Source organism: Seriola dumerili, unplaced genomic scaffold (genome assembly GCF_002260705.1).
Source record: "Seriola dumerili isolate Sdu_G_001 unplaced genomic scaffold, Sdu_1.0 BDQW01000138.1, whole genome shotgun sequence".
In the NCBI taxonomy this organism is placed as follows: domain Eukaryota; kingdom Metazoa; phylum Chordata; class Actinopteri; order Carangiformes; family Carangidae; genus Seriola; species Seriola dumerili.
Genome location: NW_019174393.1, coordinates 14033830 through 14055564, shown reverse-complemented (window position 1 = coordinate 14055564; position 21735 = coordinate 14033830). Strand labels below are relative to the sequence as shown.

The 21735-nt window shown below is 41.2% G+C and overlaps 1 protein-coding gene across 1 annotated transcript in view; it reads right to left on the bottom strand.

Annotated features, from left to right (window-relative positions):
• Positions 1-498: 498 nt before the first annotated feature.
• LOC111224769 (cyclin-dependent kinase 17) overlaps positions 499-21735 on the bottom strand; it is a 41206-nt gene continuing 19969 nt past the window's right edge. The window contains exons 2-17 of the mRNA XM_022749399.1: positions 21503-21647; positions 17978-18142; positions 11437-11570; positions 8110-8235; positions 7304-7360; positions 7084-7198; positions 6630-6724; positions 5851-5913; positions 5362-5485; positions 5085-5205; positions 4285-4382; positions 4052-4157; positions 3771-3813; positions 2999-3089; positions 2762-2839; positions 499-2640 (exon numbers count right to left, since the gene is read on the bottom strand). Of these exons, the coding sequence (XP_022605120.1) occupies positions 2600-2640; positions 2762-2839; positions 2999-3089; positions 3771-3813; positions 4052-4157; positions 4285-4382; positions 5085-5205; positions 5362-5485; positions 5851-5913; positions 6630-6724; positions 7084-7198; positions 7304-7360; positions 8110-8235; positions 11437-11570; positions 17978-18142; positions 21503-21629 (1584 nt within the window). The 5' untranslated portion in view covers positions 21630-21647 and the 3' untranslated portion in view covers positions 499-2599. The remainder of the gene's footprint in view (positions 2641-2761; positions 2840-2998; positions 3090-3770; positions 3814-4051; positions 4158-4284; positions 4383-5084; positions 5206-5361; positions 5486-5850; positions 5914-6629; positions 6725-7083; positions 7199-7303; positions 7361-8109; positions 8236-11436; positions 11571-17977; positions 18143-21502; positions 21648-21735) is intronic.

The following is a 21735-nucleotide window of genomic DNA, read 5'->3' as shown; positions in this document are numbered from 1 at the left end:
GGTTATGAGAAATAAATAGTTCCAGTAAAAAGAGTCACACATCAACTGTTCACCGGCAGCTCAGTGTTTCAGAGAGGTCGTGTTCACAACACAGCAGGCCTTCCATGCATCAGGCACGCACACGCTCACATACGCACACGCACGCACAAGCACACACACACACACACACACACACACACGTTCAGACATGTTCACATAAATTCAGGTCATTCACACATTTGAAAAAGTACAGTTTTACAATGACAAATATTTAGCCACTTTAGAAATCTCCTTTCATGCATGTTACTGCTGTTCGTGTACAAAAAGTCTTATTAGCAGAAACACAGTTTGCAGTTAATAGTGGAATAATCCTGAATATTTATGTTTTAAGTGAAGCCTCCGAACAGGTAGAAACAGTAGGTGTGATACAGAAAAAGGTTTCCTCATTTTAAAGCTACCTAAGGAAAATCTGTGGCTCAGTGTAACACACGATGTCTACAATTAATATGAGTTAATTAATTAATGAGTTTTTTTCTGTGAACAAAATCATTGTGACATTATTTGAAATGCAAATTTACAGTTTCTTCCATTTGTATTTGCTCTGTTGCCACAGTTTGTGTTGAGCTTTAATTTATCAGATGAGTTATTGAGCTTCTGAAAATAAAACTTTCATCCATGTTGAAAGGAAAAAAGAAATGACAAGAAACAGTGTGTTCACAGGATTTTTACACTATTAGCTGCAAACTGTGTTAAAGTTAATGTTTGTTACATTATTGATCCCAGTTATTAATGAGTTTATCAAGCATTAGCAGTGCCTCCAGCACTTTCCTAGTATGTTCTACCCAATTAGAGAACTCTAGAGATGTTGCTCTGATAAATCCTTTAAATCTCAACAGACCAAGTTTGAAACTTTCGTGTAGATGTTGAACAAAAGAGCTGCAACAACAGAAAGATCCTCCTGTTCAACCTGTGGTGATCAGTGCATCCCTGGTGTTATTTAGTGCAGATGATTATGCACTTAACTCACTTCTATTGTTTCTTCTCCTGCTACAGTGAGAGTAGAAACTGGTCTTTGCCTTTTCCAGAATGCATTTCTACAACAACTTTTCTTAATCTTAGTTAAATAGACCAGGAATGCAGAGCACACCACTGTAACAGTGCATCAGTAAACATGCAGTCAAAAGTGAGACTTCTCAACCGGCTGCATCTGTAGCATCACTGTCAGTTGCAAACAACACAGCGGGCAGTTAAATCTTCAATTTCAATTTGAAATCTTTTTTTTCTCTTGTGTACAAATGCTGGAGACAGCAGTGGTCCGACGCCGAGTGGAAAACAACCAGTTTGCTTTTCAACATCCCACCTCCGAAAAAACATGCCACAATGACGCTGTTGTTTCACAAGGAGAGGTCAAAGGTCACAGATACAGAGTACACATCCTAATACTGTTGGGTAAACTCGGCCGTGTCGAGGCCCGGGTCCCTGATTCCAAAACAACACACTGAAGTGCAAGTTAAAAACAAACAGTTACTGCAGTGAGATCAGAGCGAGAAGGTGAAGCTTGGTTTTTGTTTTTGTTTTTTTTGTTTTTTTTAAAAAGCACTGAAGTCCTGGCAGTTTAGTGAGGGGTTTTACGGAAGGCTTGCTGGCTTCCTGTGGGACGTCACATGACTTCCTGTTCAGCTCCAGTATTCCTCCTCTTTCATCGGTGCTCTGTGCTCATCTTCCCCTCCTCCTCAGGTTTGGTCCTGTTGCTGAGCCAGAGCGGTTGAAAAGAACAAAAGAACCGACAGTTGGTTTCGTGTTCTCTAAGTCTGACTGCACTGTGTGTGCTTCTTTAACCCTCAGCTTAAAACCATTAGTACAGTCCACTCACAGTCCTGCTTTGTGAACCTCAGTGTAACCCCCCGAGGCCAGCAGGACCTCTCAAAGAAGAGTCCGTCTGAAATGTTTTGGAAAAATGACGATGGGAAATCCAGAGGAGCCGTTTCTTCCTCAACCAAGACCATCCAGTCTTTCTAAACCTGGAAATGCTGTGGAGTTCAGTCACGGAAGCTCGAAGAAAAACAAAACATAAACTCCAAATATATATATATATATATATAGATATACATATTTATAAAAAAAAATCTGAAGAAACTGAAGCGTTCGGTCTCCAAGCACGACAACAAGAACAACAACTTGGATCACAGCGTCGACATCAACATCAGTGGAATTCAAACGAAGCCAGACAATCGTAGTCAGAATAAAAACAGAGTAAACCTCACTGACTGCTCAACTGTGCACGGCGTCTCGAGTTCACATCATGTACACACACGCACACACATGCACACGCACACACACGCACACACACGGTGTGTTAAATACAGACAGTAGTAGTTTAGCAGCAAAAAATTCAACCTCACCCTGCCCCCCCTAATAAATAAACACAGTCTCTAAATAGATTCAACCCAGAGTCACTCGCTCAGAGGGGTGTGTGTGCATATTTATGTGTGTGTATGTGTGTGTGTGTGTGTGCGTGCAGGTAGGGGGGGGGGTCACTCTGAAGGGAGGTGGGCTCATGCGAGAGGTTGGTGGGAAGTGATGATGAAGTTGGGCAATCGACCATCCTCTTCACTGAGTGTTAGAAAAGCATGCTCTGCCTCCTGTTGATCTTGCCGTTACCTGGAGGAAAAGGGAAGATTTGAAAAATACAATACCCATAATGCCTTGTTTCATATTAACAACGCTATTGTCTTAGGGGACCACTGATTTCGCACTTCAAACCTCCTATAATGTCACCCACCTGACTCTGGGTATGAGGAGTTCCTGTAGCCAGGGTCTTTCTGCAGCTGCACTTCTTTTAATGTGAATAGTGAGACACCTGTAAGATAGAGGAGAGTTACAGTCTACAGCAAATAGTAGGAAAGTAGAAAAAGGCAGTGAGAAAGTCTAAGACAGACAGACAGACAGACAGACAGACAGACAGACAGACAGACAGACAGACAGACAGACAGCTTTATCATCTTATGCCTGTGCTTACTCTCCGGCAGTGTGTGGACTCTCATGCCCAGCTGCCTGAAGTAGGAATGTTTCATGGCCTCATCGGCTGAAATCCTCTTCTTGGATTCATACTGTGGAGACAGAAACAGGAAATATCAACCACCCAGTGATTTCAGCAGATAATGCTGTGTTGGGTTGTTGTGTCTTCGGTCATGAAACTGCTCAGACAACAGTGACAGTGATGTGCCTCCTGCTGTCTACAACTGGTACTGAAGCCGCTAACTTCTCCAAAATAAAATCTGAGCAGCTACAGCTTTTTATTCCTCACAGTTTTATCATGACAGAAAAAAAACTCAGCTGTTTGTCGATAATTGATTACAAATGTTTCAGGGAAATAGACAGTCACATGTTTCATTACAAGCAGAGAGCTTAAAATAAAAGAAATAACAACTATGAGCAAAACTCAATGAAAAAAAAGTCCATTCTTGATAAAAGCTCATAATGATTAATGATTAATACCACTAATAATTATTGTAATTATGCTTATGCTGATTATTACATGTATGTTTGGAATTTGTAAATGAAACCACATAACACTAATAAAACATCTACAATGTTTATAATAATCTATATATAAAATAATAATAATAATAAATAAATATATATAAATTATCAATAGTAATTTTACTTAATTTATATTAAACTTAACAGTGCTTCAAACTGAAAGAATAAACATTAGGTGTGAAATCAGCTTGATAAATCTGTTCGGAGTGAAGTGCATTCTGGGCAATATAAAGGAAGTAAACACTCACTCTGAGAAAAGCCAGCAGCAGCTCGATGCCTTCACTGTCCAGCCTACAGGAGACAAGAGGAGAGATCAGTTACTGTCTGCCTGTAGCAGCGGCTGATGGGAATCTAGAGGCTCATGGGAGGAAGGAAGTGGACAGTCGTCTCTGAAATGTTCCACAGGATTTCCTGTCAGTAGTTCGCACACTCACTTACTGCATACATGGGTGCACAAAAAACAAACACAAATGTACACACAAGCGCGTGAGGCCCACAGACACACAGACACACACACACAACACAGTACCTGGGAGCGTGGTTGATGAGCGGCTGTGGTTTATATTTGGGGAAGTTGTAGGATTTGAACTCTTCGATGGAGGAGATTCCCGGCCACTTCTCCTCTGTGGGTGTGCCTGAAGTCACAACACAATCAATGCAAACCAGACTTACAGTATGTTTCCACCTTCAGCTAAATAGGTAATTTTGTGAGGTGAAACACTTATGTTGCCATGGTGATATGGTCTGGCAGGAGTTACTCACCCAGTAACCTGAAGATGAGGTGGAGTTCGTCCTCCACGGTGGAGCCAGGGAATAGCGGCCGACCTGCAGCCATCTCATAGAATATGCAACCCACGCCCCTGCAGACACACAGTCAGAATATCATCAGATTATCATTTTTTTGACTATAGTGGTGTTAAATAAAACTGCATTCATTTATATTTTGACCACTTCGGGTAAGCGGAACAAGCTGTAAACAAAACACTGACAGATTATTACATAGCATTCGGTTTACCCTCCTTTTTCCCGTGTTGGTGTCCAACAACTACTGAGGGAAATATACCATTTTAGTGGATAAATGTTCCACTATGTTCAGCAGCTAGCAAGATGTTAACTTTGTGTATCTGTCGCTAAGTGTTGGGCAGGTGGTACACAGTGGGTTTCTGTGGGTTTTTCAGCTGCTGCTACTGGGCGCAGGGCTGATGGGGGCTGTGAGAGTCAATCAAAACAGCAAAGCCACCGTACCGTAAAAACAAAACATTGAGCTTAAAGATGCTGAAACACTCTATAGAGCTGAGGGAAGTTTCAGTCAGGTGATAACTCTATGTGGGTTTGTAAATACAAGTGGCACCTTTAACAATGCCTCGAATGGCTGTGTGTCATGTTAAAGGTCTCACATTGTATTAAAGTGGAAAACCCCCAGCCGTCAGGACTTCTGTAACTATGTGATGTCACAACAAAGCTGACTTGTTTCTAGAGCTCCAGAGAGAAGCCTGAGACAGGAGATGTAAAACCACACTGAAATGGTTTTTGGAATTTCAATCCAATTGTGAGGCTCGTACCACATGTCGATCTGTGTTGAATACTCAGAGGATCCCAGCAGAACATCAGGGGGCCGGTACCACAGAGTCACCACTTCGTTTGAGTAGGTTTTAGTTGGGACAGACTTTGCCCTCGCCAGACCTGCCAACCCACCGCAGACATATACACACATTAGGATTCTCACACGGGAGAGAAGTATTACAAAGGGAAGTAATCAAATGAGTTTTCATACAATTATCAAGTATCCCTTCAAAAACATTTAGGACAACAGGAAAGCTCCTGCTCCTCCTCTCTTACCAAAATCAGCCAGTTTGAGTTCTCCTCTCTCATTGATTAGGAGGTTCTGGGGCTTCAGGTCCCTGTGGAGAACTTTCCTCTTATGACAATACGACAGCCCTCGCAATATCTGGAACAAGAAGATCTGGAAAGACATGAGGAAAACATCTGATGTTATTAATATGTCCCAAACATACTTTTTTTTAATCCTTCAGTGGTCTAATTTGTTTAATTTCCCCAGTTTTTCAGATGAGATGGAAACACAAACAGAAATGTTTAATAGAGACTTTTACTCTCTGAGTTAAGTTCCTGGAACCATTTGATCAAAAGTCCATTAATTAGTAAAAGTGTGTGTTGAAAATCTGCTCCTGCCAGAACAAAATGGAGTCTCATTTTATAACAATGACTAACTGAAGAAATGCAGAAAACGGAGGAGAAAGCACACAGGATGTTTTTTCCCACAGAAAGGGGAAATGAAATAATCAGTAACAGCTCTATGATTGTTCCCACCTTCACATTGTGCATGCTCATTATGTTTCCACAGTCGTCCATGTACTGCTTCAGATCCTTATCCTACAGGAGGAGACGACAGCGTCAGACAGACGGTGGATACAAAGACACCCAGACAACATCTCTACAGTGTTTTAAAGTTTTACACTCCTTCTCTTTTCTCACACACACTTCACCTCGTCAGTCTGTTTTACACAGTATATTGATGCGGCAGATTGTTCCTCATAAAGCAGGACTCTATGTTAATGTTTCTGCTCCTTTCCTTCATTATCTTCCTGCTAGAGATGAAACGGTTACCAGTTTCATGCTATATCACGGTAGAATTGCCAGGCGGTTAGTATTATCGTTTAAATTTTAATCATCACTATAACCTTAGCCGATTACCATTGTTTATTACTGTGGTTAATTTGACTCACGTTAGGTTCTGTGCGGTGAGCAAGGCGGGTTTGTTAATGTGTCAATCAAAACATGGCGGAAGGCGTTCATCTATATATATTATGAAGATATTCACTCTCTTGTTGTTCTATTCTGTTTGAAACTCAATATTAACCTGAGAGGGCTGGAAAAAGTGGTGGAAAAAATCTTGTCTTATAACGAACAAATGCAAAAACAGTTGAGAAAACAGAAATACTGCAATTGTACTTAAATTCATATCTAATATCAGCTAGATACTAATGCACTTCCAGCTCATTCCTTTATATCAAATATAGAAGCATTTTGTCTGAAGCTCTCAACAAAGACCAACATGCACTGAGAACACAGGAAAACATGAGCCTCACCAAGTACTCGAAGACGAGCGTGAGGCTCTTGTCAGTGTGAACGATGTCGTGTAGCGTCACAATGTTGGCGTGTTTGAGGTCCTTCAGTAACGACACTACAGATACACAGACAGACACATGATGCTTTTTAAAGACAAACAGGTTCTCAAACTGGTTCTTTTAACAGTGAATCATAAAGTGGGATGAGATACAGTTCAGCCTCCAATCTGTCATCACTATAAGAAAATCAGCCACTAATATGACAAACTTTTTATCGTAACATGAACCCGAGCCACGTCACTTTATTTTAAATAGCACATTTAAAAAACCAACAGGAGTTACTTTACAATCATGGCAGATGGATTAACAATAAAGGAGTAACTAGTACGAGGGTCAAGACCAGATCAATGCAATAAAAGATTTAAGAATAAACTGAATAAAACCAACAACTGATTGAAAGTGTAAAGCTGATTACCTTCTCTGATGGCAGTGCATGGCGCTCCCTCCTCGTGCTCCAACCTGATCTCCTTCAACGCCACCAGGTTCTCTGTGAGTTTACTGCGTCCTTTGAACACTGTGGCGTAGGTTCCCTAAGAGTAACACATAATGCTGGTTTAATATTACTGACTGAAGGAGAGTTATGATGCATACTTTGTGTTATTGGTGCATCAGGTGGGATTTCAGGCCCTTCTTACCTCTCCCAGCTTGTCCAGCTTAATGTACGTCTCCAACTTCCCAAAACCAATCTCCGACTGAGGGAATGGCAGAAAAAAAGTCAGGATTAAGGATAAATTACATGTCTAATCACTGACTGAGGATTTCATTATCTCTGACGTCCATCATGAATAAACGTCTACAAATATACTCAGAAATCATGGAGGGAAAAACGCTTTTCATGGTGCTGATTTGCCAAAATGTAAATAAATACAGGCTAAAAAAAAAGAACAGGGCTTGAGTTGTAGTCCACAGTGTAACTCACTGAATCCATAGAAACGTCTCACTTTACATCACCCAAAGCATTACGTGAACTGTAGTTGCAAAACTTAGAGCAGGATTATCCCCCAAAACAGACAAAGAACAGTAATAGGTGTGAAAAAAAATCCTTTAAGAGCAAAATTTTTCAACCATTTTTTGACGCGCTAAGGGTCAAAATCTCATGTTCTTATGAACTTTGTCTGAGGGGCCCCGAAGTCTCCATAGTAGCTGCTGGATATATCTGGAGCTGGAGAGAGAAATGCTAAATAAATCATCAATGGCTACTTTTAAAAAAAAACACTGCATCCCTCCATCCTTGTCAGCGGCAGTCTGCTACGACGCTGCAGAATCACACCACAGCTGAGTGTTGTCATCTCATTTGACGGGCTGAAGGTGGGAGGTGAGCGCTTGTGACTCCATATTAAACCTCCCTAGACTCACACTGGGCCAGTTACCATGGTAACAGTACAGCGAGAACTGCAAAGCAATAAAGGTGGCACACACAGAGATACACAAACACACTGACCAGCGAAGCTCGGCGGGAGCGTCGGCTGAGCGGCTGGTCGAACGGCGGGCTGCTGAGCTGCAGCTTCTCCAGGTAACCGTCAGGAATTCTGATGTCAGCGGGCAGCGACAGACGCTTGTTGAGGTCCTGCACCACCGGACACACACACACACACACATATACACACACACACACACACACACACACACACACACACACACACACAAAAACAGTAGGATTGAGAGTTGTTTTTAATATGACATTAAACTGACATTCCTGTAGTGAAGCTGAAGTTTGATTGGGTCCGGAGTTTTCTGCGTAAATGAAACTCTTTACAGCAAAGTCATGCCAGTCACACTTATTAAACTTTGATACAGACTGACAGTCAACAACATAATCTAATGGTTGTGAGCCACACTGTTGCTTTTCTACAATCTGCTTGCATCACAGCACATCGTGAGAAAATATACTGCTACATGTCTCGTGTCTATGTGCTACAGCATAAGACAATGTCGGCTACCGAGTCCACCCACCCACACAGACACACACAGACACACACAGACACACACACACACACACACACACACACACACATGGTGTCTAAAATAACTCGATCTGATGTCTTGCTGCTCCCACAGAGAGAAGACAGAGATCAGGTCGATCAGCATCTTCTGAAGGTTAAAATAAAAAGGTGGCAGCTCAACAGCAAAAACCTTTATCAGCCCACATCAGACTGTGATTATAAAAACTCACCTGCAAACGGAAAGCAAGAATAAAAACAAATCATGCGTATGTTTATTAATGTCAGTGTGTACACCACATCTCATTGAATCTATTCTAGGATCAAAATGAGACCACGTCTGATAGAGATGAACTTACATAATGTTGGGAAAAAACAAGAGCAAGTGGAGTAAAAATACAGCGAGAGAAGATGTCACATCTGCTATCATACATCGGCAAATACCATCAACTCATCCTCTTTCATTTCAGAACTGTAGTTCTTTGTCCTCTGCCAGCATTATGACAACTGAGAGTTCAAATAAAAGCTCTGAATTGGGTTAAATATATCACTGTCTGGATAAGGGGTGTGAAGACTTACATCATGTGACTGCTGCTTTTTCTCCCAGTTAATTCAGATTCCAACAGATTCTGTCTGTCCTCTCTGCATTTCATCTATTTTTACCGAACTTCCTTTATATTGTTTCCTTAATTTGTGAAGCACTTTTCACTTGGGTTTAAAATATTGTTTTATGTGTAAACACCAGCATTTAGAGCTGAAAGAATTAATTAATTGAAACCTTCTCAAACGTGAAGATCTGCTGCTGTTCTCCATTTTATATATTTAAAGGTAGATGTCCATGTGTTGTTTGATTATAAAGCAGGTCTAGGTTCTTCATTAATACTGTGAAAGTATCAAAGCCTCAGTCCACAGAGAAATGCACACAGCCTGTATTCAGAAACTGAGCCTTAAAACCAGCCGTCAGGACTTCTGTAACTTTGTGATGTCACACCAAGGCAGTCACCGCTCTCAGCCACGCCCCAAGCCCCGCCCACCTTGACCCACCATCCATCCTTGCAGGATTTGGTTTCTCTGAGTGTTTACCTGAAATCTGCGACCTGTTGTTACTAGAGCTCCAGTTACTAGAGAGGAGGTGTAAAATTACATTGAGGTAGTTTTTGGTTCTTAAAACCAAATGTAGAGATTTCTATTCACATAATAATCAAACAAGAAAACTGATTGTTTAGTATCATACTGCTGGTGCACTTGCACCATACCAGATATAATACTGTATAATACTGATGGAGTGGAAACAAAGTAAACTGAATGATTATAACACTGAGAACTGGTTGAAGGATTTCTTGGACTTGACAATGGAAAGGTATCAACCCTCTGAGACTTGAATAACAAACCTGATGGACCTGGAACATCGCAAGCTCCTATACACTGTATTAATCACCCTGAATTTATTATAACATGATTATTATTATTATTCTATTATGCGGCTGGAGAGTGGAGCAAGGGCCCGACTGAAAAACCGCAAAAAGGCAGCTTGTCTGTTAATATGAGTCAGTAACGGAAGAGAGCACTGTGGCCTCAACCTCTGACACAACACAGCTTCATTAAAACCTCCAGCAGCATCAAAGGGAATGTGTGTGTGTGTGTGTGTGTGTGTGTGTGTGTGTGTGTGTGTGTGTGTGTGTGGGTACCAGGTTAACCAATCACCACATCCTTGAGTTCCTTTTGTTTCATGCTCCAACAAATGAAATAAACACGAGGGAAACGAGGTGAAAGAAAACAAGTGAAAAATAGGTCTGTGTGTGTGTGTGTGTGTGTGTGTGTGTGTGTGTGTGTGTGGGTGTGTGTGTGTGTGTGTGTGTGTGTGTGTGTGTGTGAGAGAGAGATACAGCATCACTCAAGCATGTTGTCAAAGTGGTTTTATCATGTACATCCCCCTGCCAGCAGAGGGCAGGAGCCCTCTACCCTTTCAGAATAAAACTCGCCCAGTTTCCACGTTCATAAAGATGAATAGGATTTATTGGAGAAATGCTGATAAAAGGTCAATATTTGGTATAATTTTATTTGCAGAGCCACCTTTTCCATTTTATATAATCATAAGTGTGAAACAATACAACACAAGTCTGAGAAGTTAATGGAGGCTCAGAGCAAAAATGTCTTAAAAAATTGTGGCTGGAAAAAAACAACCCCATGATAATCATGCCGTCTTTTTCCATTTCATCCTGTTCATTTTTTATTTGCTGAGCTTGTGTCAGTGACTGTGTCTAGTTTACCCTGTGGGCCATAAAGCTAATTGATCATGTTGTACTCAGTAAACATTTAAAAAGCTTATTTCTTTCTTTCAGTTACAAAAGAGGAAACATGGAAAATAAAAGAGAATTTCCAGTTTCATTTGGGATTTTATTAAAGTACCACTGACGCACCGATGTTGGGTAGGTGTGTAAATGGCAAATGGATTTTCAAAAACATAACTTTATTACATACATCCTTAAAAGAGGAACAAAGGAGACTTGTATCCCAGCATGCTTTGCTGAGACAGTGAACATGTAGAGAATCACTAAGGTCACAGACGATCACACTGCACCTCTGTACCAGACTCACTGTGGTCCTCAGGGAGCAAGACTGCTATCAGTATCATGATGCTCAGACATCGAGAACCTATTAGGAGACCCTCCCCAGCCCCCTTCTCGACTTAGCTCTCCCATGAGGACGAGGAGGAGAAGAGGTTGAGGAGGTGGAGGGGGTGAATGCAGACTCGCTATGTCAGCCAATTTTTGCAATTGCTGTGCAGCGTGTGCATTTGTGAGCAAGTGTGCGCGCGAGCGTCTCACCTCCATGGAGATCCGCCGGTGGACTCGGTTCCTCAGACAGACGCCAGTTGGAGACTGAACCTCGTCTGATGATGTTCCTGATGCCTGGTCGCTCTCCCCGTCTGATCCCATCTTCAGGTTCTCATGTACAATGTCTGACAGGGAAGAAGATCATAAGTTTGATTTATATCACTGTCACACTTTATGTCCCTTATTTAGCATTTATAACTATCATATAAACAATTCATGAATGATTTAAAACACACTATAATATAACAGTAAGAAGAGATAAGGACGTCTGAAGTGTCTATTAATGAACAACATTTATCATCAACAACTATTACTTCTCCTATGGAACATTTTTTATATAATTATAACAATATTTTATTATGTCGTCCCTCATGTTCTGTTTGATAAATGACTAAAATGTCTGTTTTAGAGCTGGAATTGATCAACAATGTATGTGGTTAACATCTGAAGTCTAAGCTGAGCTGATTTTCTCTCAGGGAGGGTGAGGAGTCAATACTGGTGCGTCGCAAGTCAGAAACTTAAGTGAAACTTAACTTAAACATTTTTCACAGTGAACATTTGACCAGAAATAACTAATAACATTAACTGCTGAGTTTATTAGTTTGACCTGAACTCGTCTGAGAGCAATAAGGAGTCGAGGGTTTGTCGAGGTTTAACTTGTATTTTTATTCGCACATGAGAAGTTAATGAGAAACAGGCACGAAAAGAAAGACGCAGTTCATCTTCTTCGTTTGGGAATCACTGGTTTTAGTATCAGTAGAAGCTGCAGTGGTGTTGGATGTACTGGTGATGGTTTTGCACTAGTAGTTGTATTTAAATTAGGTCTGAATGATATACAAAAAAAACAAACATATTGCGATTATTTAGGCAGATATTGCCTCCTGTGATATGGATATTGCACTTGGCCATATTGTGATTTCAATAATATTTCAATTAATTGTTCAGATCTAATTTAAATAGAATATTTTGGAAATATTTTGTCAAATTTCAAGACTGAATAGAAACAAAAGCTCGTCTCTTCTGTTGGTAATCAAACTGCACATCAACCTGTGAAGGTACTTTGAAACAGTTGCACCTATATTTCTATAGACCTCTCCCTCTCTCTCTCTCGCTCTCTCTCTCTCCTCTCAGACCCTTGTAACCTTCGAGGCCAAAGATTAAACCCTCAAACCTGCACCACTTCCTCCTGGGCTGTAAAATGTAAAACTACCACTACTGCCCACAGCACAGCGGGAGAGAACACACTGATGTACAAACCACATGCCCACCTTCTCCTCCCAATACACACACACTCACACACACACACACACACACACACACACACACACACACAGTTAATGAGTAGCTATGGCTCAGCAGTTCTCTGTCATCAGTGTGTCAGCGCCTCCATGCAGTCTGTCATCAGATGTGGAAGCACAGAGCAGAGAAATCTGTGTTGATGGTGGACATGATATTCCTCTGAATATCACAGCAAAGATGATTATTTACTATTGTTAGTTTAGATTTTCGAAAACAATGATGCAGTTTTGTTCTCTTACTGTCTCCATTCACTTCATAAAGTGCCGCTTCATTAGTCTGTGGTGCAGCCACAACCCAAACACACACTCCGCTGCAGAATGTGGACGTGTCTGCGGCCATCTGTTTAAAAGGCAGAGTCTGTCCAGATTATAGGAAATACTGATCCACTTTTAGAAACTAACATCTTTTCAGGGTCTTCCTCTGGAGCTGGTCTGTCCTGTTGCACTTTGCATGTCAATGCTTTTCCACAGATGGTGTGAAGTTTCTCTGCTGCTTCTCCATCTGACTTTAGTTCAGTGGAAGAGCAGTTTTTTAAGTGTTACAGATCACACAACTCTACAGAGTTAGGGCAAAAACGTAAGAGGTTTTTGTTATAGGCATGCGACAGGAGAACGTGAGGGTGGTACAAAGAATTAATGAAGAAAAAAGGAAGGACAGAGAGGGAGGAACAGGAAATTGTTGCATGGTTTCCATATGGAGAGGGAGATGGATGACTTCTGTTCTTTCCTGTCCTCTCACTGCTCCATGTCGCTCCTCTATCTCAAACATCTTCCTCATTTCTTCATCTGCTTTTCTCACTTTTTCCCAGACAATCATCTACTTTCATCCATCTCCTGGTCCCTCTTCAGGAGGCTTCATCTATCAGCTGTGCAAACACGGTTTTGTGGATGCACACACTCGTTTCTATGCACACAACAAACACACCAACAAACACAGGTGTAATTGCAGGTAAACAAATTCCTAAGTTAAAAGACACATAAACCCTCTAAACTATCTCAACCACGTAACTGGTTCCAGTTGAGAACTGGTTTCAACTGGTTTGATCCATTGACATTATTTGCCTTTATGCTTAGTGCCATGTGTTTGGTGCTCTACGCAGCCGGTCAACAAGTGCTTCCCAGCCTCAGCAGAGCAATGAAGGTTTGCATTTTAGATGTGTCTGTCTTTTTTTTGTTGTATATTATTACAAAGCAGACCTAAAGAGTTAGACGGCACCCCCTCCTCGAGGGACTGAACAACTACAGAGCAGTTATTTATCCTGTTCAATGCTCAGAGACTCGTAATAAAATATGCGTTGTTGACACTGAAAACCTGTATAGGCCTACTTTTTTCCACACAGAAAATCTGCAGGAATCAATAAAGAAACCGATCGATAAGCAGAATTTATAATGGCATCGGTATCAATAAAATCTTACCAATTCCCCTCCCTAGTAACCATAACTGATTGTCAACTACCATTCCTGAAATGACACCATTAATGCCTCTGTTGGTCCTCTAGTACTGCATCACTGAGCACCTGATAAGAGATCCAGAGGATCTGTTGGTGACAGTCGACTGTCATCCATCTGCATTAATAATAAGGTATTATGTTTCGCATACAATTTTAATTGATTTAAAGCTACAGTGTTTTCATTTTTTCAGTTGAAATAAATCATATCTTAATGTGGAGAGGTGCTTCAAGTCTCATGCCAGTTGCTAGCTTGATTTCCTCAGCTTGCATCTAGTAGCTTTAAGTGTGTCAGGTGTAGCTGTTATAATGAAAGGTGACAATTAACAAGACAAGCGATGCAACCAGCTCTTTGAGGCACAACAGTGCTTTGAGCTAAATGCTAACTTTTGCCGATTAGGACTAAACACAAAGTATAGCTGATGTTCATGAGGGTTTCTTTATTTTTGCAGGTATTTGCTCATAAATGATCATTTAAAATTTTTACCAGATGACCAAATTCCATGGCAGCTCATCTGATTGATGTGGAGACTTTTTAATCTGAACTACAAATGTTAACCTCATGGTTGCATTTGAGAATAATTCAGGGGATCATTAAAACCAGTTGGATTCATCCTCTGGGGACCATGAACGTGTGGACTACATATCATGGCAATCCATCCAATTATTGTTGAAATATTTCAATCTTCACCACAATGCTGGACCAACAGACTGACAATGCCACCAATAAAGCCATGTCATGAACAACACTGAAGTGGCTCTGTGACCCATCTCGGTTCTCTGCACTGCAGCAGGCCTTTTCACAGCAGACATGTTGACCTGTCACAGTATGAAACGCACAAAAGCTGGCTCTTCTGTTGAGCCATGATGGTGTGACTGTGCGATAGCACACACAACACCAGGACCCTGAACGTAGATGAGGTTCATGTGTGATAACCGTCGCCACGGTGAGTTGGTCAGACACAGAGGAGGCAGAACTTCCTGTACCAGTTTATTGGCAGGTTTATGTGCGGGTGAGTTTGTGTGGCCTACAGGAAACAAACAGATGACACACTCTATACTATCAACATAACACTATATACTGTAACTGACCATGACAATAAAACTGCAAATTCAAGGTAGGTAAAAGCTATATATGTTATGGTAAAGCAAGGACTGATATATGAAACATAAATAAACACAGAATAACTTACTTTAAACATTCAATGTCCTAATCTCCTTCATTGAAAATATATGATAGGAATATATCTTTATGGCCTCTGTGGCTCACTCTAAGGTTGGAAGATTTCTCACTCAAGTTCCATGTTAATGACACAATGACATCAATTACCTACACTCCGTAGATAATCTTGAAGTAACAGCAAAGTATTTTTACTCTGTTTTGTTCCATACATAATGTTACAGAAACAATTATTGCAGCATATAGCTAATTTAGGCAGTAACTATGGAGAAATAAGTGCGACTGTCACAATAACATTCATGTTTAACCTTCTTGGCAGTATGGATTAATTGCAGAAGATGGCAATTAAACAGGTGTGCCAACAGGCAGAACGTAACATTCACCTGAAATGAACTTAACAAGCTGCTTCTAAATGATGGACTAACCTGGTAACATAATTATACACAAACACAACTTTAGGCAGCTACTGTAAAATATGCACTTACTTTTCATAATTCACACACACAGGTAATTCTCAGGAGTCAACTGCTTATTAAACTGGTAATTCAGCCTCCTACATCTGTTTCTTGCTCTAGTCTCAACAGGTCAGATTTAACAGTGTCCCCTGTGTAAAGGTTCAATAATGTGCATGTTCAATAAAAAACATCTTTCCTGTTCCAATGTACAAATTGTAAAGAGTTTGTTCTACCACTGCTGTGAACACGAGTCCTCAGGAGATTAAAATCTTACTATGACTTCTTCCAGAAAATTCTTCCCTTTAACTGCCACACTTTCCTCCTCCTAACCCAGTTACTGTCTCTCTATAAACACCTTACAAACATCAACTTCTTGCCCCACTTTCCATCTCAGCTACACTTCCAAATGATCTCTCTTCCCTTTTTCTGTCACTTCTCTGTCTCTCATTTACATGTTTCTTGCCTCACTTCAAAAACCTCATCATTTTTTTTTTCACTTCCCACTTTCCCCCCCTTTCACTCTACATCTTGTTGTCTCCGGTCGTTTTCTCTTTTCTGAGGTTTTCGTAGGCAGCGGCCCATCTGACTCTCTCTCTTCAACACATTCCTCCACTACCTGCGCTTTCCTTACTTCTCCAAAGCCTCCAGATGATCTCATCTGTCCTACTTTCTTTTCCGTTCAACAACCTTTTCCTTTCACATACCTCTCCATTATCTCTATCTGCTATTTTATATCTTCCCTCATCCACATCCAAGACAATATTTTCTTCACTTCACTTCCGTGTCCTTCTCTTTGAAACCCCAAAAGCTGATTTCTAATTTTCCTTCTACATTATTTTCCTTTTGATTTGAAACCTCTCTCATCATCTCTCGCCTCTCCTCTTCCTCCCTTGAGGCATTTCATTCTTTCTTTCCTGATCGTCTCCACGCATCCTCCCTCCACTTGTAAGTTTTTGTACCTGCTGAGACTTTACAATCTTTCTCTACTCATCACTTCCTCTCATCCTTCTCTCTGCTGTCTTTAGCAGCTTTGCTGATAAGCAAAAAGAGTGTTGCAGCAATATGTGCTACATCGATGTCCTACTTAAATGTCCTGTTTTAAGATCCATGTCCCTCTATCTAGGTCAGGGTCCCGTGCGAGGCTCAACAGGTCCTCTTGTGTATCACCCATCTACAAAATAGCTTGGCGAGCCAATCAGGGTCCAGATATTTACTGAATAATGAACATGTTATTGTTGCTAACAGGAACTCTACATGGCAAAACGTCTAACAACAGATTGTTCAAACAGCTGCCGGTTATTGCTGACGGCCATGTGGAGAAATATCAGTCAAACAATGTTTAACTATGTTTGTTTAACATTAAGGCAGCATCTGTCTGGTAGAGTGAGGCGTGAGTGATCATACAGGCAGTGATATTATTAATGAACCTGGAACAAATGCCTATATTTATCAGTTAATGTGAGAGAGTCTACAGCCATGCTAGCGGCTTCGTGAGGCTCTAACATCTAGATCTAATAATGATACTAATGCTAATGTTTAGCAGGTATAATATTTACCATGTTCCCCATCTTCACAAAGCAGAACGTACAACGAGACAGGATCCAGCGAAGTGAGAAAATGTCGCTAAACTGCACCTGATGAAAAGCTTTAACTGTAACTCTATACCTCCAGATCCTCCAAAATATATCTTTTTTTGACTAAATATTCAAAAAGTCTGGAGGCTGGTAGATCTTGATACCCACAACATGTTGTTCCCATGAATCATCACACACCCGATGGGCTGTCCCGACCCCCAGCTAGAAATCTGCTGCTGCTTTGAATCATCAGCATTCAAGCCCTGCAGATCAGACTCACTGCTCTGGATCGACTGTGATGAATCACGTCACAGAGGAAACTGTGTCATGTTTGACTGCATCCCCCATCCAGCTGCCTCTCGGGTGAAAGCAGCCCTGCTGAGGGCGAAGGGAGAGAAGCTGCCTCGCGGGAGGGACACCCAGTCACTCTGACCGAGAGCATGTTATAAGGAGGGGGGCGGAAATCTCAGGACCGTGACACGTTTCCTGTTTGTTTCCAGATGCCATCTGCTCTCCCCTCTACTCACTTCCTTCCGTTTGTGTGTGTTGTGCGTGTGAACATGTGCATGTATCTCACCCAGACGACTGCCATTGCGTGGCATTGCCATGAAGGACCCCAGGGTGCCGCCGATGACGCTGTGCGGCCGGCGGAGCGGGGGCTTCTTGAAGGAGCCGGTGTACTGGTGCAGGAAGGAGTGCATGCTGTGGGAGGTGGGGGGGCGGCCATTCCTCATGAAGGGCTCTGAAACGCAACAAAACAACAACTGGTGTAATTTCTGGTTTTCTAAAAAAATAAAAAAAAATCGGATGCCGCAACATAAATCTTCAAAAACCCACACACATAGGGCAGCAGTAAATATCTGCTCTTATCTTCAGTGTGTTCTTCACTTGTGGCCAAGCTTGGTTTAAACAAACATGACCTTATTTGACATTTAAGTCACAAACCAATACCAACCAAGAATACCAACTCATCATGTCCAAAATCGGAGCCAGGAGACTCAAAGAGATTTAAACATCCTCTGCCTGACAGATGAGGTCACACAGCACATGAAGGAAAAAGTCATTTGTATTACTGGAAAATGATGTTTCTCTCCTGATAAGCAACACATGAGGCTCATTCATGGGCCTCCATCAGCAGTAACATTATCAATCCTGTTCGGCAAGGAAACCCTGTCGGCAAATCTGTGTAGTCCAGCGCCACCCGTACAAAAAGTCCATAAATGACTCCACTCTGAACTGCAATAGACAGGTGTGTGAGCATATTGTGTTTTTTCCTTTCTACTTTTTTCGTTCTCAGTAAGGAGAGAGCGTAGGCGTCCGCCTAGACAAAAAGTGTTGCACAGAGCCTCTTTCTTCGCCGATGTCGTCACTGTGGCTCCTTTTCAGGCAACCAATCAGATGGGAGAGTTGTGGAACTCGTCACCCTGGTAACCAAGAAAATGGAGGAGAAACTTCTATTTTCCGAGCTGTAGGATTTGTCAGACAGAAACTATCACAACAGCGACACAGAAGCTCATCAGTGGGAGCAGAGCAGCCGGACACTGAATGTTGCTGGTGAGTGTTATGCTTTTATGGCCGCGCACGTTGTGAGGGACGAGGCGATGACACTGTTGTCTCGGATGGAAATTAAACTAATTATTAAACTGGGAGCTGACAGACGGTGCCGTGTTCCCTCATGTCAGCCTCACTCCTTTACATTATGCTGCCTTGAGGTGCTTGTCAAACATATCAGAATTACACGTTGAGCATTCAGGTGAAAATGTCAGGGCTTTTATGAGCACAAAGTATGGAAACATTTTCAGCAACTGACAGGAAAAATGATACAGTATTATTTATATCTCAGTTAAAGAGATATTGGTTCATTTATAACTAGAATTACTGCCTGGCCGTTTACTCCACCAACCAGCCAAGTTACAGGAAATATGGTCACAATCTCCCCTTCCTGAGTTACAGCATTGAATAATGGCCAGAAGTGTTTTTCAGAACATTATGATGTCACAGTGAAGTTGACCTTTGACCATTTGGATATAAAATGTCGTCACTTAATTTTATCCTTATAGCCTTTTGAGTTAAACTGTGTCATAATTGGCGTAAAAGTTCATGAGTTATGGCCAAAAATGTGTTTTGTGAGGTCACAGTCATCTTGACCTTTGACCTGTGACCTTGACCTTTGACCACCAAATCAGTTTATCCTTGAGTCCAAGTGAATGTTTGTGCCAGATGTAATGAAATTCCCTCTAGGCATTCCTGATATATTGCATTCACAAGAACGTAAGGCAACAGTGACCTTGAACTTTGACCTTTGACCACCAAAATCTAATCAGTTCATCCTTGAGTCCAAATGAATGTTTTTGCCAAATTTGAACAGCTCTTATGAAACAGGGCACAGCTGTGATGAGTCTGATTCAAACATGTAGCCACCTTGAGCAGGACACAGCTGTAGCATGGCTCGGTCTCAGTGTAAGAAAGCCACCACCAACAGCTCCACAGCTCACTCACATGTGATAGTATATGCAGCCTTCGTGCTAACTAAGCTACCCTGCTGCTGGCTGTAGCTTCACATCTGATGCACACATATAACAGTGGTCATGATTTTTTCAACTCAGCAAGAATGTGAATTTTCCGCAAATGTGGAAGTATTCCTTTAAATGGCTGAATGAGTCGTCTTCATCTGTCTTCTCTGCATCACTACGTAGCCGCATGATTATTTTCTGATGACCTGTGTCACTGCTGCCTGTTTGTAGCTTTTCCTGAGTCTCTGTGGATGTAGAGTGAAAAAGTCAAATGACTGAAATGCGAAACATACTGTAAAACATGGATGTGTGTCAGTTTATTCTGGCAGCTGTCAATCACAGGTGACAATCAATCACTTCCATATGTCTGTCACAACAGCAATTCACTGGAGACACACTGTACTGTGGTGCCAACACAGACACAATATTACATAACAGAGAGAAGTCAAGGGAAAGTGTGAAGGCTTGTTCTCTATATACTACCTTCTCTCTTACTGCTGTCTCTGTGTGTGTGTGTGTATGTGTGTGTGTGTGTGTGTGTGTATGTATGTGTGTGTGTGTGTATGTGTGTGTGTGTGTAAGATCAAGTATCTACCTTACTTCTGTTACATAACCTGATAGAGAGCTACTCACTGGAAGTCCATTACAGCACACAAGCTGAACCCTCTCTTCATCATCCCTGGTGCTTCATAATTTAAAAACCCCTGAGAGTTCTGTGTGTGTGTGTGTGTGTGTGTGTGTGTGTGTGTGAGAGCATGTGTGTGAGTGTGAGTGTGTGAGTGTGTGGTTTTCACCTTCCTGCTGACAGACATGTTCAGGAAGATATTGTAAAAAATCAGACCAATGGAATTTCCTTGTCCAGTTCAACTGTGTCTCAGATTCTTTCCAACATTTTAAGACTTTATTCACGAACTGAAGCTTCATTATGAGACAAATTTCACCCAGATTTATTCATTAACTGTAGCTCTATTATAAGATACATTAAAACTAATTGTTTCCACATTTTTTAGTAACTATAGCTTTTTTAGAAGAAATTTCTTGACAGATTTTACTCAAATTTTTGTATTAACTGTAGCTCCCCTATGGAGGAAATATCAGATTTTACCCAGTTTTGTTTTATTAATTAATGCTTTATTATAAGGTATTATATATAGTATATATTTTAATTAGTTAGTTTAGTTTTTCTTTCCCATATTCTTTTCATCTCTATGAATACAAGCAAAGGGTACTGGGTTTCCTGCTGCAGGACAATGCTGATAGTAAGTAATAAATACATAATAAATAAATGCAGTAAATTATAGTAAAAGAGGTCATTTTTATTCCAAACACAGCTCTGAAAATCTTCCAGTTACAGAAAATCAAGAGAAAATTTGGAACTGAGCTGCTGGTTATCCACTAATGTCCATTAATAAGAAATGGTCTTTTGAAATTTTCATTTCCACCAGTATTTATGAATTATTAATTTATCTTGTAAATTTACAGATTTGTTTCAACAACTAAACACTGAAAATACTGAACGGTAATGCTTCAACGTTTTAGTAAACTCTCACAGTTCTCAGCAGAAAGCTCAACCAAATACAAACACTGACCGTTGTCCTTAGTGCCGCCGTCCTCGATGGTCATCTGCTCGGCCAGTTCGGACAGGGACTCATCGATGGTCTGACTGGAGCGGAGTGTTAACGACAGACGCTTCTTAATCCTCTTCATCTTCTCCATAGCTGGGTGGTGCACAGCCTGCGGGACACACAGACACACACGGTCTACGTTAATACTGTCATAACAGAAAGACACACAAAAAGACAAATGCACTCCATATCAACAG